We start from the raw sequence: 16,578 nt of genomic DNA, 5'->3' as shown, positions 1-16,578 counted from the left end.
AATAGAAAGAATTTTACGAAAGTAGGATATTGGTTACTCTCTTGAAAAATTAAAAAATACACAAAAATCTAAATGTGACATCGGAGTGTTTAAAAAAAAATGGGATTTTTTTTTATACAATATTTTTATATTGATGTTACTTTACTTTCGGAAAGGTTAACATGTTTTTTTTTTAATGTTTAAATTTTCCAATTCGAGAAATTTGTTTACACTAAAATAGAGAGGACATTTTTTTTAATCGAGAAATGTATAACACGTTAAGTAAAATTAATATAGTTATGCGAAAAAAAATTGTATTCCATTGTAGTCGATCCACAATACACTCCATTCCCCCACACTTTTGACGATAGAGGGATCGAACTATGTTTCTGCATCGAAGAATACATTCCGTTGGCAGTTTATACCGTAACGTCGACCAGGAAACACGAGTTTCAGACCGTACGATTTGTCAGTGAAAATTCCACAGTCCCCAAATCAGTGATCTCAGAATTCGAAAATCGAAGTCTAATACTTCCTACACGCGTAAATTCTATTGAATGCACAGCCAGAATACTACGAAGGACAAGAATAACTATAGTCCCGAAAACGTTCGAGGTGTTACAAATATATTGAAAATCTCTTTCTCTCTCTCTTCCTTTATATATATAATAAAGATCGGAAGAAATACACCCGTGTATCATACTTCGTAAATATATATTTTTTCGTTTATAATCATTATGTATTTCCGATAAAAATTATTTCAAGGCGAAAGCAGATCTTGAAAAAAGTAATTTCGAAAAAAAGAAATAGATTTTAGAAATGTAATGTAAACATATTACATAAAATGTTCCTTCCAAAATACAGACGGAAGTAATTTTAGTATGAGTCACTTTTAACCCGTCATCCGCTGTGCGTAAGAGTGTCGTGCAGTCCGTAGTCCGAGGGTTAAGCAATACATACATACCTGACACTGTACGTATATATACGTAGATGAAAAAGAAATAAAGGAACGATGTACGTAGCAATTAAAAATTTTACGTTTTATCGAAAAGCTTCGTTTTCATCGTCTACTTCCTCCTTCGACTTTTATTTTACACAGTTATGGTATTTATTGTTTTTAAATAAACAACGAAGTGGACAACTTTCTCCGCTTAGAAAAACAAGTATAAATACCAATATGTACGCGAAACATTAGCGGAAAGAATATACTTTCTAATTTGTTCAGTAATAATGACGGATATTTTTATTTGCGTATGTATTGGTCTTGTATTAGGAACGTACGTTGTCTCAACAGCCTCGCAATAAACATCGGTATGGCATCCGCCCGCGTCAGAATCTTAATTTACCAGGCGTGTTGCGTAACCGGTCTATTTTCATGCATTCCGAATCCCGCTACTGTGTACGTCTCCATAGTATTTCCAATCTCGGTTAAAACAATGCCATTCGTAATAGTCGTACGTATTAAGTATGAAGTGGTATTACGAGAATTGCATAAAATTCTTTGCGTAGGTTTAACGATTACGACGAAGAATTCGGTTATTATTCATGCATACCAACCGCAGGACCGCGCATCGGAGTTTAGAAGACCCCAGAGGTTTTTATTTTTGGATACATGTTGTATGCAGATCAACGTTTGATGACTACGTCTTGTCGTAAATGAAGTTGTGCCGTTCGACATATTTTCTTTAACTAATTTTTTTCATAAGAAGACAACGTAACACGGACAACTAGTACGTAGAAGAGAAACACGGAAGAAACATGGAGTGTATTTTTTAATATTTTATTCATTCAATTATTTCACGTTTTTCCACTACCTATTTATTCCGTACCTTTTACTCTGACTTCTTCGTATATTACAGTCGATTTGTTGGTACTTGGTCGTATTTTAAAACATTCAAAATTTATCGAATACTCTGAATTAATTTCAACAAAATTTTAAGGTATTTTCAGAAAGAAATATAGTAATTTAATCGGTTTGACGGGTATCTGTACATTCTTACTAATGACATTTCCATTGATGGCATTCTCGAGGAAGCTACACCGAAATTTTGGACCTTTACGGTTCATTTACGAGGTTTATCTTCAAATGTGGATGTACACCAGAATTTGAGGTATACTGTCAACCAATTCAGGATACATGGAGTACTATGCGTGGACTGAAGAAAGTTCGAAAATAATTTATGCGGGATCGAGTTCCCCAACCCAAAGAGAAAAGGAAACAATAACATCAAGATAGATGAAGTTTGGTGGTGGTGCTCATTGGAACAGCAGTCGTCAATCCTGGGGTCTGGAGTTTGAGCGACACCGTCCGTGCCTTCCTTTTCCTTGAGTACTACATTTTGTGGTAGAAGTGGGATGGGGGTAAATACCACCAACCACGCAGAGCAATGACGATGACAGTTTGAGCGTCGAGAGGTGCACTGGCGTGGGCTACTGTACTCAAGAAAATTTTTTTTTCGGTGTCACTCCCACAGGTTAATTGGGTGTAAACTCTGGAATTAGGCGTACGAATTTATCCCAAAGCGGTGCATATTTGAGTATTGGGACTATTTTTTCGTGTTTTATTCAATTTTTTATCAAGTTTTTCCCGAGAGGGCATTTTTATATATTTTAAGCGATTAAAAATAAATTTTATTAATTTCATTCTTTGGTCAATATTATCAGAGATAAAACAGAGCGGAAAGAGTTTCTTTCAAAAGGGATTACTATTGTTCAGGAAAACGCAGCACTTAGGAAGATACGGTATACAGATTCTGTAATATAAACCGTAAAAATAATTTATTATGTATCTGTGGGCATATATATATATTACTGCGTTGAATGCAATTAAATATTACACACTAAAAATTATTTAATTAATTAGCTAGCATACGGAAATGTAAAAGCATTAGTTCAGTTTTAATTTAAACAGGCAGGAAAGACAAAAAAGGTTGAATCATTGATCATTTGAATCGTAATGTTACACTATTCGAACACTACACTATTGTCTAGTAATTGTGTGATATTTCCACTTTGACGTGTATCTCTAAACTTAGGAAAATTCTGGAGGTTTAGGATTAAATTTTCAAAATTTTACACACAAAAAAAAAATGTAAATAACATTTATAGTAGCATCATAAATTATTACGTCGACTACGAGGTAAGTGGGTCCTTCGAGGTGGCTACGCCACTGTCGGTCACTGCCCTCGCCGTGAGTCAGGTGACGTCCATGTGCCGGCGCTAGTGTAAGTCCCTCACTTCTGACGCCTTCTATGCGTATTTTCAGCAATTAATAACTTGAACACAAAGCCTCGAACGCAATTTCGTTACTCTTGAGTTTTGTCTTATTTTAGCGTGTAGAATTACCCCTTAAAGTTTTGGACGCCTGTTTACGAACATACCTGCGTGCAAAGTGTTGCCGAAAATGCGCGACCTTTCTCAAGATCAGTTTTCCGTGTCAATATAAATCAAAAAGTCCTCTTCCATTTTGCGATCCGAAGCTTCGTTATCGAGATATAAACGTTTACAGATTTTTACCCGTGTGAACGTCACGGACATGTGTTTTTCGCGTGTGAGTACTTGCATGTGCAGCCATACGATCAGCTGAGTGGGATATAAATAGCGCGAGCTGGGAGTTAAGTAAACTTTAACTGCTTATATCTCAGGAACCAAGTTTCAGATTGCAAAACGGCAAAGGACTTTCAATTTCTCCTCGCACGAGGAATTGTCCCTACAAAATGGTTCCACGTTTTCGTTGAAATTTTGTGGTATATAATAATTTTGTATATAATATGCACAGTGCGTGGTATTTGTAACATATACACGTATCACGCACCACACAAATACCATTTATATACCGTAAAATATTACATACATGCCAAACGCGTTACACAGTGCCAGACACAACACACATCAGAGAAGCCACAAAAATACATATACATATATATATACCACACACATACACACTCTAAATACCGTCCGTTATATTCAACAATACAGACATCATAAACACTACCACACACGTATCACGCATAAATACCACATATTACCAGACACGTATATATACGTCATGAACACCCACGCGCGCGCACGTAAAATATAGTTTTATCGTTTACATAACGAATAAATATTTGTTCTCCCTTCCACGTTATTCGAATAAGCTTGCATCCGAATAAAATTTTATTCGAGTGAACTTTTATTTGGGCAAAACTCTTGACCAGATTTTCACGTTCACTTTATACGTAACTCGATAGTATAATCGTATTTTTTATCTGAATAAAGTTGTGCCCGATACGGTCTCGTTGGTTTACAAGATGGCGCCGAATGAAGGAAAAGGAAGTAGAAAAAATGTGCGTTTCCTACCATGCGCCAGTAAAACCAACTACCAGACCCTACCTTGGATATACATAGCAGACATGTGGTCACTTGAAGAATGAAAAATGCCGATATAAATACGGTCTGGAAATTTTTCCTGTCGCATAACCTTAAAATGCATTTGTTTTTTTTCGTAAGTGACCTTCGATCGAGTCACAGTAACTAGTACAACAACCGAGGTAATTCTTATACAATGCAGTTATTTTGTAAATCATACTGGACAGGATGAACGATTAACAGTAATTGTTGTTATGTACACATACATATGTTTAAATTGTCTAGCACATTATATCACTTTACTTTATCGAGATGATGACAAATGGATAAAGAATCTGCATTCCGAAAGTTATGTTTCATTATTCCAGGTGGAGTTATTCGGTGGAGATAATTATACAAATCCAAACTAACTAAACATATTGGTTTCAATTGTGGCAAAAATTATATTTCACTCTCATTCGTGGTGACACACAAGGAATAGTCTACTATACGTCTATGTTGTCACGTGTTTAAGTCTCACGTTGGTTGATACATCGAGTAAAATAAATGCTCAGAACTCTTCTGTTTCATCGAAGCATTCCGTTTAATCGCTCGGACAAAGTCATCGAAATACTTTTTCTCCCGGAAGAACGAGAACACGTACTAAACGTTATTCCATAATCGATTATCAAACTTGTCAATTGTCCGAAGACGATTGTAAGGTAGGTCGAGAACGTTTATATCGCGATGATATATTTTAAATCGTCGATAGACTTGTTTGTTGAATCAAAGTACCCGTTTATTTAATCGTAGATCACGTTCTTCCTTTTTCCCTGTCGATGTACAGTGTACACGACCTTAACGGGAAAGAGTAGTTTCAATTTTTTACCTGTAATCGTAATAAATGTGTTAGAAATACAAGTAAAAGGGAAACGATGGGTAATCGTAATAAATGTGTTAGAGATACAAGTAAATGGGAAACGATGGATAATCGTTTATGTGTTAACGAATGTGTTAGAAATACAAGTAAAAGGGAAGTATGCTAACGAAGTTTGCGCGATGATTTCTCGGGACGACAGGCGAACGAATCGATGGGATGTTTTTTTCGTGCTTATTGATCCCGATTGAATTCGTCCTAGAAACTTCGTGTTTCTTACGACAAGCATGGATGCCATAAGGGACCACGAGTGATTTCGGTGCCGCGATGTATTAATAGACTGGCAAAGGCGGGTATTCCTGACTGTTCGTACGTTCCTACCTTTGATTGTCGCCGATCAGAGTTGAGGAAAACTTCATTCAATTAACGATCGAGTGTTATAATTACGGACATTAATCATCGATACGAGCGACCAACGAAACACTTCAATTGCATCCGTGACTAATTTCTGGCTGACGATGAGATGACTCTGCAATCTTACGATTCAAGTCGTCTTTATTTAGACGATTAAGGTTCTCCGATCATCGTCCGAGGATAATTTTCTAATAGTAACTGGGAACTGACAATTTCGTATTAGTAACATTAATTTAATGTTTACGCGCACAAAATAAGCTTTTAGGGTTCACAGTTCGTCTGAACACGATTTGCGCACCGTTACGTGTCAATGATTTCGAAAAAGAGTAATTTCGATTCGAGGTTACTAGGGTTGATCACGAACGACGATAAAAATAAAATTCGTAAAATTTTTCATTTATTCGGGCGTTGTTGATACGAATAGTGAGAATATATGGAAGATATTGGATGTATGGTGGGAACCAATACAAAACTCTGACGCCTGTTACGAACAATAGGGTCTATATTAACGCAATATTAACTTTTGTTGATAATATCGTAATTGAAGAATTTAAGGATTCCATTGATAGCAATTTATAGTCGTTTTAAGCTTCTGAAGAACTGTTTACGTGGAACAGGTAAACATTGAACTTTTTCGAAACGTTATTAATACGCGAATTTCAAATTTTACGAGGTTCTCTGTAGTATTATCTCTATAGTATTATCCTTAGGTCGAAAATCGAGTGTAGCAGGTGGCACAACTGCTAAATTCTGCACGAGACGAGTCTAGGATCTCTGTTTGCCTTGCAGTTCTCCGAGTCTGACCATAGAACGTACTATAACTACTGCGTAGACAATGATCCTTGGATCCGAATTGGTTGAGAAACTTACCTTTCTCGCAAAATGTGGAATCATAATTAATTTCATAGCATTTATCAACCCAAGTTAGTCGAGACTGATATTCCACTACTTTTAATCTATTTTATAGAGTTTATTTTTTTCCTGCAATTCCAACAGTTTACGATTCGAATAAGCGTTTGTTAAGTTTCGATACAAACGTGTAAAATTAAATATAAAATAAAACGATTACAACCTTTCGAAATTTATACGAAATAGTCAAAGAATAATCATCGCAAAGTTGTTCTTTTGGACTGTAACATCTGTTTGTAAAGTTTCTTAAACAGTGTTTGACACGTTGAATCAATCGACACGATGAAAGAATTTTTAGAGATGTTTAAAGTGAAAATTCCAAATTGTCGGGTCTGTAGGAATTAACTGACCAGTGTTTTCGCAGCGTGTACAAAGTGTCGTCCTTAACCTTTTAATTATTAGAAATGGTCATTTAATAGATTCTTTTGCGAGAAATAAATTTTCATCGTCGAGGTTTTGTCCAAAGCGATAGCAAACGCACGAGAAACATTGTTCGCTCGAAGATTTTTAATCTTCGCATGCACAAAGGCAGAGTTTCGTACATCCGAAGAGACAGATGCAGCACTCTTTGATATAAGTTGCTAAATTACGATAAAATCTTCGATGCGTTAATTTACGAAAGAACGCTATATAAAAAAAAAGGTTGAGCACGTGCAGACGCGAATCAAGAACGAGCCTACTCTTACGAATCGAAGGAAGTAAATCGCGTAGCACGAGTAACAGTTAGCTCTTTAAATCTGAATCGATTCGTCGTCTATTTCATCGAGGTCGTATAACATTTGGAATAAATATTTTATTCGATGTATTCGAAAAGTTCTTAACGTAGCGAGGCTACTTTACCATTCTTCGATGTTTCTAGCGAGCCCCGTTATCATCTTTGAACAACTAACGTAGGATTCTCGTCTATTTCATCCAAGTCGAACGATATTTGAAATAAATATTCTATTCGATGTATTCGCAAAGTTGTCAACGTAGCGAGGCTACTTTACCATTCTTCGATGTTTCTAGCGAGCCTCGTTATCATCTTTCAACGACTAACGTAGGATTCTTTTCGGTCGTGAAATATTTTACCTTCCGATTGTGGACATTTACGGAGTGAAAATTAACAAGTCGCCGAAGAATGAAAATAACTAGCACGGAGATACTAAAAATAATGAGGCATACTGTTTCACAGATTCAGTGCCTACTTGGTAGGCGTGGAAAGCGATCGCGGAGATTCGCAAAATGGAAAAGAATATCGCCTCGGTCCAATAACACGAGACGTGTGAGCATTCGATGAATAAACCGAGCGGCGATTGAACCATACCCGACCATAATCTCAAAGTTTCGTCCACGATCTCACGTGTACAATGGGTTACGAATGTATCCTAAACGTTCTCCAAATATACTCCAAGATGTTAGACTCGGAACATTCGGCAAAGTTCACGTTCTTTCTCTCATTTTTTTTCCCTCTAGATTCCCAGCCAACAGTGAACTGCCGGAGCAGTTTGCTCATCGAAGATGCCTGCAGCTGCTATCATCGAGCACGTGCGTCTTCCACGTGGACCGCTGATTTCGGTGTACATCGAAAGCTCGGTGTCTCTACGTTCCGATCGGTTGCCTCGAACGCGGAACGTTCTCGTTTCGATCCCGTTCCTTCACGAGCGGATACCGCCGTGAATAATAGACAGGATCGACTGAGGAAGAATGGGACAGGGTTGAAGGAATACAAGAAGGTAAAAGAAAAACGGATGTACCAGAAAACGAGCCCGCTGAAGGTAGCTCCCTATCTCGCTCCGACGTCTATTTTCATCTCACTCGACCGAGCAAGGCGGTTGTAGCTTTCCGTGACCACCCCTTGTCACACTTTTGGTATCATCTCCACCTAAAAAGGTAGATTGGCTCATGAACTAACACGGTCCCGTATTGGCCCAGTTCGCCGGCCAATCGTCGAGCTCGTTACATTCTAGGATCACGTTGCACGCGCTTATATTGGGAGCCCCCGCTCGTTTCCCCGACAGAACGGCTCTCTAACGTAAGTGCAACACGTCGGTGTTCTTCTGGTCGTCAGCCTTTTTTTTTTACTTTCTTTGATCGCACGACAACATTAGCGACCCGGACACTTCGCGGAAAAGCGTACGGGAAAGAAGAGAGAAAAGGGAGTACTCGTGCGTACACGACGCACGAAGACGGATAGAGGAGTTACTGGGGGAAAAAAAAAGAAAAGAAACGAAAAGAAAAGAAAAGAAATATAAAAAAAAAAAAAGAAAAAAAAGAAACGGGAGGAAGTTTCGAAGTTTTGACGAAAAAGAACGGGAACTGAAGGTATAACAAAAGGGAAATCGTGGTTGTGAGCAGAGCCTAGGGGATTTTGTCCGAGATTCGTTGGTCCGCAGCCTGTGCCTAGTGACCCCCGTCCAGTCTTGCAAACCGTCCCTTCTCTATGGAGGATTCGTTAGGTAAAAGACGAAAAAAGTGCGGGTTCGTCGCCGGTAAAATTATTGCGCCCCTTGTTCGAGGGGAAACGCAACTCCTGTGGATACAGTTCAGATTTCGTTAGTGATTTTTCGAGCTCGAGCCTCGAACTGTGGACTGACTGATTCGGTATCGAGGTGTAGTCCTTATTTTATCGCTAAGGAACCGACATCGTCTCGGGTGAGGGACAATTACGTGAGTGGCTCCTTCTTTTTGGTGAACGGAACAAGTGTTTTTCTTCCTGTCCCCTTAACGATTTTTGATCTCACGTCGCGGCTTCTTCCCTCGATTCTCCTACGATACGTCCGTGTACATCGAGAACCTAGTGGAATTCTTCGGGCGTCAGTTTGATGGACCGGTGACGTCATTGGTGATGAACATCGGGGATCAGTGCGACTTTGATGTGTTTCCAGATACGAGGGGATCTTGAAGGCAACAGTTCTATTTTTCACGACACCGCGAACACGATCCGGACACGCACTTCGATTTTTCTGTTGGCAAGGCTGCCTCGGTATCGATCGAGGAGTGCGACGTCTAGAGATTCGAAGTTCGAGGAAATCTCGAGGGACGAGTTTTCGAGATCGTGACGCGTTCTTGTTTTATTTTTTTTTTTGTTTTTTCTGCGCGTTCAACGAGAGGAGAACGTTTTTTTTTCTTCTTCCAATTCTTCGCGACGTGTTCAGGTCTGGTTCGAAACGAACGGTATCTCTTCAGTGAATATTCTTCACCGATTCTCTTTCCCCCGATAAATTGACGGTTTCAGATCAATTTCGACAGTTCTTTTTTTTTTTTTTAAGTGCTCGAACACTTTCGTACACACGATCCGCAAATAAGTTGAGAGGACGTCAAAGTGTAGTGTGCGCCATTTTGTTTCCGTCGTGTAGTTCAGGAAGCACGTTGCTTTTTTTGGACCGGTTGGAAATACGGTGTCTTGTTTCAACGATGTGATTGGTCTTCCGTCTTTCTTCGTTATTCTTGAGTAGTTTCGTTTCATTTGGATACATTTTCAACGGTTGCGTTTACTTCTTTACGAGAAAAAAAAAAGAAAGGAAAAAAAAATGACCAGTATTGTCCGTTACGTATTTACGGAGCGTTACCCCAATTTCTCTCTTTTTCCTAAAGCGGAAATGCGTAGACGCCATTACGATTGTTATTTTTAGTCTTCTTGCTTCAATCGAATTATTTGCATTGTCCGGTACATTGTATTACATAATTTCGGCGGTTTTTTGTTTCACCCTCGTTCCTACGAGATTCGTTTCAATGGTTTAGAATTGTTTTACATTATAGCGATATATTTTAGATTCTTGGACAATAATCAGAGTTTTCTCTCGTATTGGTTCGTCTCGTTGGTTTCGTTTAATACGATTTTCGGACATTCTCGGACAAATAGCGATTTGAAAAAATGACGGAAGCAGAAAGTTAGAATAGATGGATACAATTAATCGTTATTTATAAATCAATCGTCCGACAAGTACCAATGCAGTCTCCCGTTTCTCTCTACTTCGGTCACACGTTTTTATGGAACATCGAGGAACAAAATTATTACATAATGCATACACGTTTGCAAATTTAGCATAGTGGTCGGAGTTTAAAAATCTTGTACAAACTTACGTAATTGAATTGTATGAAACTGAATTCTCAAGTTACTTACCATTCCGACAATTGCTTATTCGAATTAAACTTAATATCGACACGGTTGTTAAACATTTTACCAAAAGCCACAAATAGATGTAAATTCACGTGTCTCTATAGTTACATTGTTTTGAAATAAAATGCGTTTCGATTAACAAAGAAAATAATTTACAGTATTGGACATGTTTCCTACCGATGATCGTTAATTTATTTCTCTGTATATTGCCGATCGAATTAAAACACAAACTCCGACGCATTTCGAAGTAAACTTACTTGGATTGTTGTAAATTAAAGTGTATATATTATGAAATAACATGAAACCACTAATTAATAATACTGTTCATCGTGTTGAATATAACACACAAACAGAATTTAATTTTTCAAATACTTTTATCCAAAAGTAAACAATTTTCGCGAATCGTTCCTTTTATTTGAATCAAATTATCAATGTAATACTAATAATGAAGAAATTCGATTTCAATCGATACGAAAGATTTTATTACAATACACTTTCGATATTTTTTATATTTATTAAGTCAACGTTTCACCGAGAAGCTGAAGATACAATAATTCGTTCGCTTGTTTATTAATTAATTCTTTGTATATCGAAAAATACTCATAGTGGTATTAGACGCCGACGAAATGGCGTCTAATGATATGACGCGAAAACGATATACTTACATCAGACCCATACGCGCTCGAGGAGACGGCCCCTGAACCAATAGGATCCGTCGTAACTCCAGATGCAATCTCCTCGCGCGTGTACAATACATTTGAATAAAACTGTAGTTATCGAAGACGAAAAAAAAAACCTCTATCAGATTGAAATATTTTTGAAATGTAAAGTACATTTGAATATTTTTGAAATGTAAAGTACATTTGAATATTTTTTAAATGTAAAGTACATTTGAATATTTTTTAAATGTAAAGTACATTCGAATATTTTTGAAATGTAAAGTTGGTACGTTTCGAATTGCTGATTTTGGTATCGATGATGGAATTTCCTGCACCGAATATACTTATTTCCTGTGTATTTCCTTGAAAAGGCACATTTTTCGGTTACAAGTATTTTTTACGAACAATTAGAATTTGAATAAAAGAAAGCTTTATATATGTAACATTTTACTAAAACCGGTCGTAGAATTCCCGTACCTTGGTTTCGAAAGTCTGGTACAATATTTTACAAGTCGAATAATTAAATTCTACTTGTTTCAATCTTTTTAAATAGCTATTGAATATCTTTTTACAAACTCCTGTAACGATCTCTAAATCGAAAATACTGCGCTTTCTGCAATATAGAATAATCTTTTTCACCGTAAAAATCTCTGTCCGAGTTGAAGCTTTTCATAAATCGCAGTGTGCATATATTTCGTAAATAAGTATAAACAAAATTTCACGGAGAACGTTGAAGAGAATTTCGAATTACAATTTCTTTGTTAAATTAACGGAACAGAGTGACGAAATTCATTGTAAAGAACGATCTAATTCGTAGCTTATTATTTTACAAAAAACGACGTTTCGGTCCCTGTTTTATGGCCTTTTTCGTAGTACACGAATCATTCTTACGCATAATTTGCGCAACTCCGAAATAGCCGCGTAAAAGAGCTCCAAATGTGATTGTCACCGATCAAAATTGTTTCTTTAGTCGATCGCGAACCTACTCTTTAATAAAGTATAATTTCTCCTAATATTGTCATCGATCGCCGAAAGAAAATGTTTAAAAATAAAGCTTTCCGTATTTCGAGTTACCATGGTGCACGAAATCTGTTCGTTGAAACGAAATCCACGAATTACGATCAGTTTCTCGGTTGGTCTTCTCGTACGAGAAGAAATGAAAATTTCCAAGTCCCATTTACCGAAAGAAGTTCCCAAGTACTTTTAGCGAGTCACTTGGAGCAAAAACGCGAGATTCTACCAACGATAACGAGGGTAATTGTTTGCGAAACAGGGCCGCTTAGAACGTGCCGCCAGAAGTAGTCCGTCCGCCGCCGAATTCTCCAAGGAACGAGAAGAAGAGCGAAGAAACGAAGTAATATAAGGATAATCCTTCCCACCGATCGACACGTGGGAAAACGACGACGTAGAAGGCGCGTAGACCTTCCCGGGAACAAGAGGATATCGCGATACCGAGTGAAATCAATTTAGCGGGTCGAAGACAAAAGAAGTGAAAGATGCCGAAACCAAAGCCGCAAGAGGGAGAGGATCCCGATCCAACCCCGTATCTCTTCGTCTCCCTCGAGCAGAAGAGAATCGATCAGACGAAACCGTACGACGCGAAGAAAGCGTGCTGGGTACCCGATGAGAAGGAAGGCTATGTCCTTGGTGAAATAAAGGCAACCAAGGGTGATGTCGTCACCGTCGGATTGCCTGGCGGCGAGGTAATTTCCTATTTACCTTTTTTCAGCTTCGAACAAAATTGCCACGAGAGAACCCCCCCTGCACGTTCGTTTCTTCGACGAAGAGCGCCAAAAAAAATAATGTCGCTCGTTCTTCGTCTCGTACAGAAACGATCGGAAGGAATTCGTGAAACAAGGGTTCGATCGTTGTTCGCGAAACGCGAATAGTGGCTACCAGCCGCCAAGTTCGAGATTTTAGCGAAAATTTCGTTACTCGAGAAACGATCGTTCTCCCTTGTCCTTTTCTCGGGCTTCGAGCCGCGAACTTTACGATTCTTCGGCGGGGAACTCGCGTTAATTGTTCGCGCGTAAATAATTCTCTCTCATCCCTTTCTCGACCCTTTTCCAAAGCACTTTTTCGACTTTTTTCGAACGTACTTACTACCCTCGATCCGTTCGATGAAAAGCGCGGGCGTTTCGAACGAGTCGTTTCTGGCTTCCACGGATATTCGCGAACCAACGGTCGCGCTCGATGTTTCCTTCGCGAATCGAATACACGTTCGAATTGGTTTCGGGGATGTTCGAGATTCTAGCGAAAATTTTGTTTCTTCGAAATTCTCTCTCTTACTCCTTTTTCTCGAAACAGTTACTCGAAAGTTACCACTCTCGTTCCGTTTCGACGAAAAGCGCGGGTGTTTCAAATATTCTTCCAGATCGTACGAAGGGGACAAGAATCGCGTTCGAGTTGCGCTTCGTTTGCACGAAGCTCGACAGTCGAACGTGTAACGCGATCACCCGGAACGATTACTGTATTTTTAAAATTTTTTAAAATTTTTCCTTCTTCGCGTTCGCGTTGCAACGTTCGCGCTGCTTTCGTAGAAAGTTTTCCGATCCAACTCGCCCGGGGATCGTTGCGTCGCTCACGAATCGGTACACGAAGGTAAAACGAGAAAGAAACCCGTCACTCCCTTTATCCTTTTTACGTCGCCGAAAATGGATGAGAGTTGCAGCACCGCGCTTGGTAAAGACCAGCGGGAGCTTCCTATGGTATAAAAAAGAAGAAAGCCGAAATACCGGAGCTTCAACGTTTCGAATCGCTCGAACTCTATTTTTGGAGAAGGGAAAACTGTTCGGTAGCCACTTCGTGTCCGCTGTCACCCAATATTCTGTCGTTCAATTGGCTGCGTTCTCTTTTCACGCGATACAAAAATAAATTCGCGGGAGCCACTTTAAAACTAAAAATATTCCTTCGGTGTGCGATGAACGAAACGCGGGCCGCTCGATTCGTCGTTTGATGACAGCCCGTTGAAATTTACGGGGGACAACGCGTCACAACCGGTCAATTACACCGTTTTGGGTTACGTGTAATCGTGCAGAACTTCCGCGGGTGACTTTCCGCCGAGATATTTCGCAATCGTTGAAACACTTTGCGTACAGATCGTTAAAAATACGGCAACCGTCGGACGAAATGTACCAGAGCGCACGTAAAACCTGGCAAAAGTCGTTAAAAAAAAACGGTAACAACGGCTAAAAGAGGTAAAGGAGCGTCTCTCTCTCTCTCTCCGTTTTTTTTTTTTTTTTCGTTGTAAGATTTCCCCGCGACTTAGATTTCGGGTTCTCTCGAGACAACGAATTCCGGGGCACGGATCCGTAGAAAATGTCGCGGTTCTACGCGCCGGATTACATAATGGTTCAGCAAACCCTGCCGTTTCCTCGTCATCCGGCGACCGTAGCTGAAATGCTATTGTTAGCATCGGCGCCGCCACCGGTAATAATAAATTGAAACGCCACTTCTCGAAACACGGGTCAGCATATTTTTAGAGCATTGAAAACGGAATGGAGGGAGACGTGTATGAATGCGTGTATGGAAAGAGATTGAATCGAAATGTAGAAACGCGCGTACTAATTATGGACGCACCGTCGATACATTTACGCGGACGAATAACGCTCGTCGATGTATCTTCGCATTCGACGTTCTCGTTCGTCGAGTAGAAATTCGGCTACGAAAATCGGTAAAGAACTGGTTCGCGTTCGAACCTACCAATCGAATTCTCGCATAACGAACAAGATACACGGACGATACGAATTATTCGTCGGATTTTATTAGCAACGAAAGATTCCAATGTTCTTTAACAGCGATCGTGCGAACCGAAACGGTTCTTTGATTCTTTGTATCGTTTAAAAAAGATACCTCCTACGAGAGATTGGAATAAATTGGAATGTTTCGCGCGCGTATCGTGCGTCACGATTGACGAATTGATCGCGATTTTGTACGGAGCGATGCATAGAAAAAGTATACGCTCGATGAAATCGTTTATCGAATTCCATTCGAGTGGATCGAATAACATCGACGCAAAGATTTGGATCGATCCTCGCGTATACTTGTTTTATCGTAATTTTCCAAGACGATAATAAAATAAGACGATGAATTCCATGCCGGCCATGGATCATCGGGGATTAATTTAAACGTAAGGGGAGACCTCTGCGTAGATTACTTATCCTAAGGATTTTCAATGCAACACTTCGGAGCGAGAAAACTGATCTGGTAACGTTTCGAATGAATGAAAAAAAAAAAAGAAAAAAAAAAAGAAAGCTCCAGAGTGTTCCTTCGAATACGTAATCGTACGTTCGAGGATATTAAAAAGGAATGCCCGCACAGACGAAACAGTTCCGGAAGGATCAGCTGTCCCAAGTAAATCCGCCAAAGTTCGAGAAGTCCGAGGACATGGCGGATCTGACATTTCTGAACGAAGCGTCTGTGTTGCACAACTTGAAACAGCGCTACTACAGCAAGCTGATCTACGTAAGTTCGATTTTCACTAACGGTACACTCACGTGTGTTTCTTTTCTTTTCCCCACGCGCGACAGAGCAAGGACTTCAAAAAGGACCAGTTGCAGCAGGTGAATCCGCCAAAGTATGAGAAATGCGAGGACATGTCGAATCTGACCTATCTCAACGATGCTTCGGTTCTTCACAATCTGAAGCAACGTTACTACGCCAAACTCATCTACGTAAGACATTGTTTCCCCTGTCCACGGGCAGAGGAGTTCCCATTGGTGACGAACGTGATTTTTTTCATGTGCTTGGTTCCGTACCTGCGCGTCGATTATCCGCGCACGGTGGAATAATCGTCGTTGAATCAAGAAACGTTGGTCAAAAGCACATGGACGTGCCGCCACGTTTTCCTCGAACGTTCGAAGCTCTATTTCGAGCGCGATTGCATGCCAAAATCTCGAGACATCGGTTCACGGTACCTAGACAAGCCACGATGTCTCGTCCCCTTCTAGATTTCGTGTTACGATACACCGATCGCGACACCGCTACACAGGGTGTTGTTCCCTTTCGCTCACCTTCGAGTTATTTTCTCCAAATGCATGAACGTTTTAACGATTCGAGAACGTGGTTTCCAAACACTCGTAACGCTCCCGGTTGCGAGTCTCACTTTTTAACGAGCTTTTGCGAGGCGATGGTACTTCGAATACCGACGACGATTATACACGGATTCGAAGGTACACGGTTGATAGTTTCTGAGATATTCAACGTTACGATTCGGGTAGTATTTCGTCACTTGCGTTCGAGTTACAAAAATTCGTATCGGATTTAATTAACAACGTCGTTGTAAAAACACTAGAAACGTATGAATCTCA

The 16,578-nt window shown here is 39.6% G+C and overlaps 1 protein-coding gene across 22 annotated transcripts in view; it reads left to right on the top strand.

Moving 5' to 3' along the window:
* The first annotated feature begins 8,732 nt into the window (after positions 1-8,732).
* Positions 8,733-16,578, top strand: part of Mhc (myosin heavy chain) — a 52,412-nt gene continuing 44,566 nt past the window's right edge. For 4 of the 22 annotated variants that reach the window (XM_076306863.1, XM_076306854.1, XM_076306906.1 and 1 more), the window contains exons 1-3: positions 8,743-8,946; positions 12,543-12,972; positions 15,799-15,942. In XM_076306863.1, the coding sequence (XP_076162978.1) occupies positions 12,766-12,972; positions 15,799-15,942 (351 nt within the window). In that variant the 5' untranslated portion in view covers positions 8,743-8,946; positions 12,543-12,765. Of the gene's footprint in view, positions 8,947-12,542; positions 12,973-15,798; positions 15,943-16,578 lie in introns of all 22 variants that reach the window. The other 18 variants (XM_076306926.1, XM_076306939.1, XM_076306917.1 and 15 more) reach the window with 10 other exon arrangements.

The sequence above is a fragment of the Ptiloglossa arizonensis genome, chromosome 1, assembly GCF_051014685.1.
Source record: "Ptiloglossa arizonensis isolate GNS036 chromosome 1, iyPtiAriz1_principal, whole genome shotgun sequence".
NCBI lineage: Eukaryota > Metazoa > Arthropoda > Insecta > Hymenoptera > Colletidae > Ptiloglossa > Ptiloglossa arizonensis.
The sequence above is the reverse complement of the archived record's forward strand: the minus strand, read 5'-3'. Positions and strand labels throughout refer to the sequence as shown.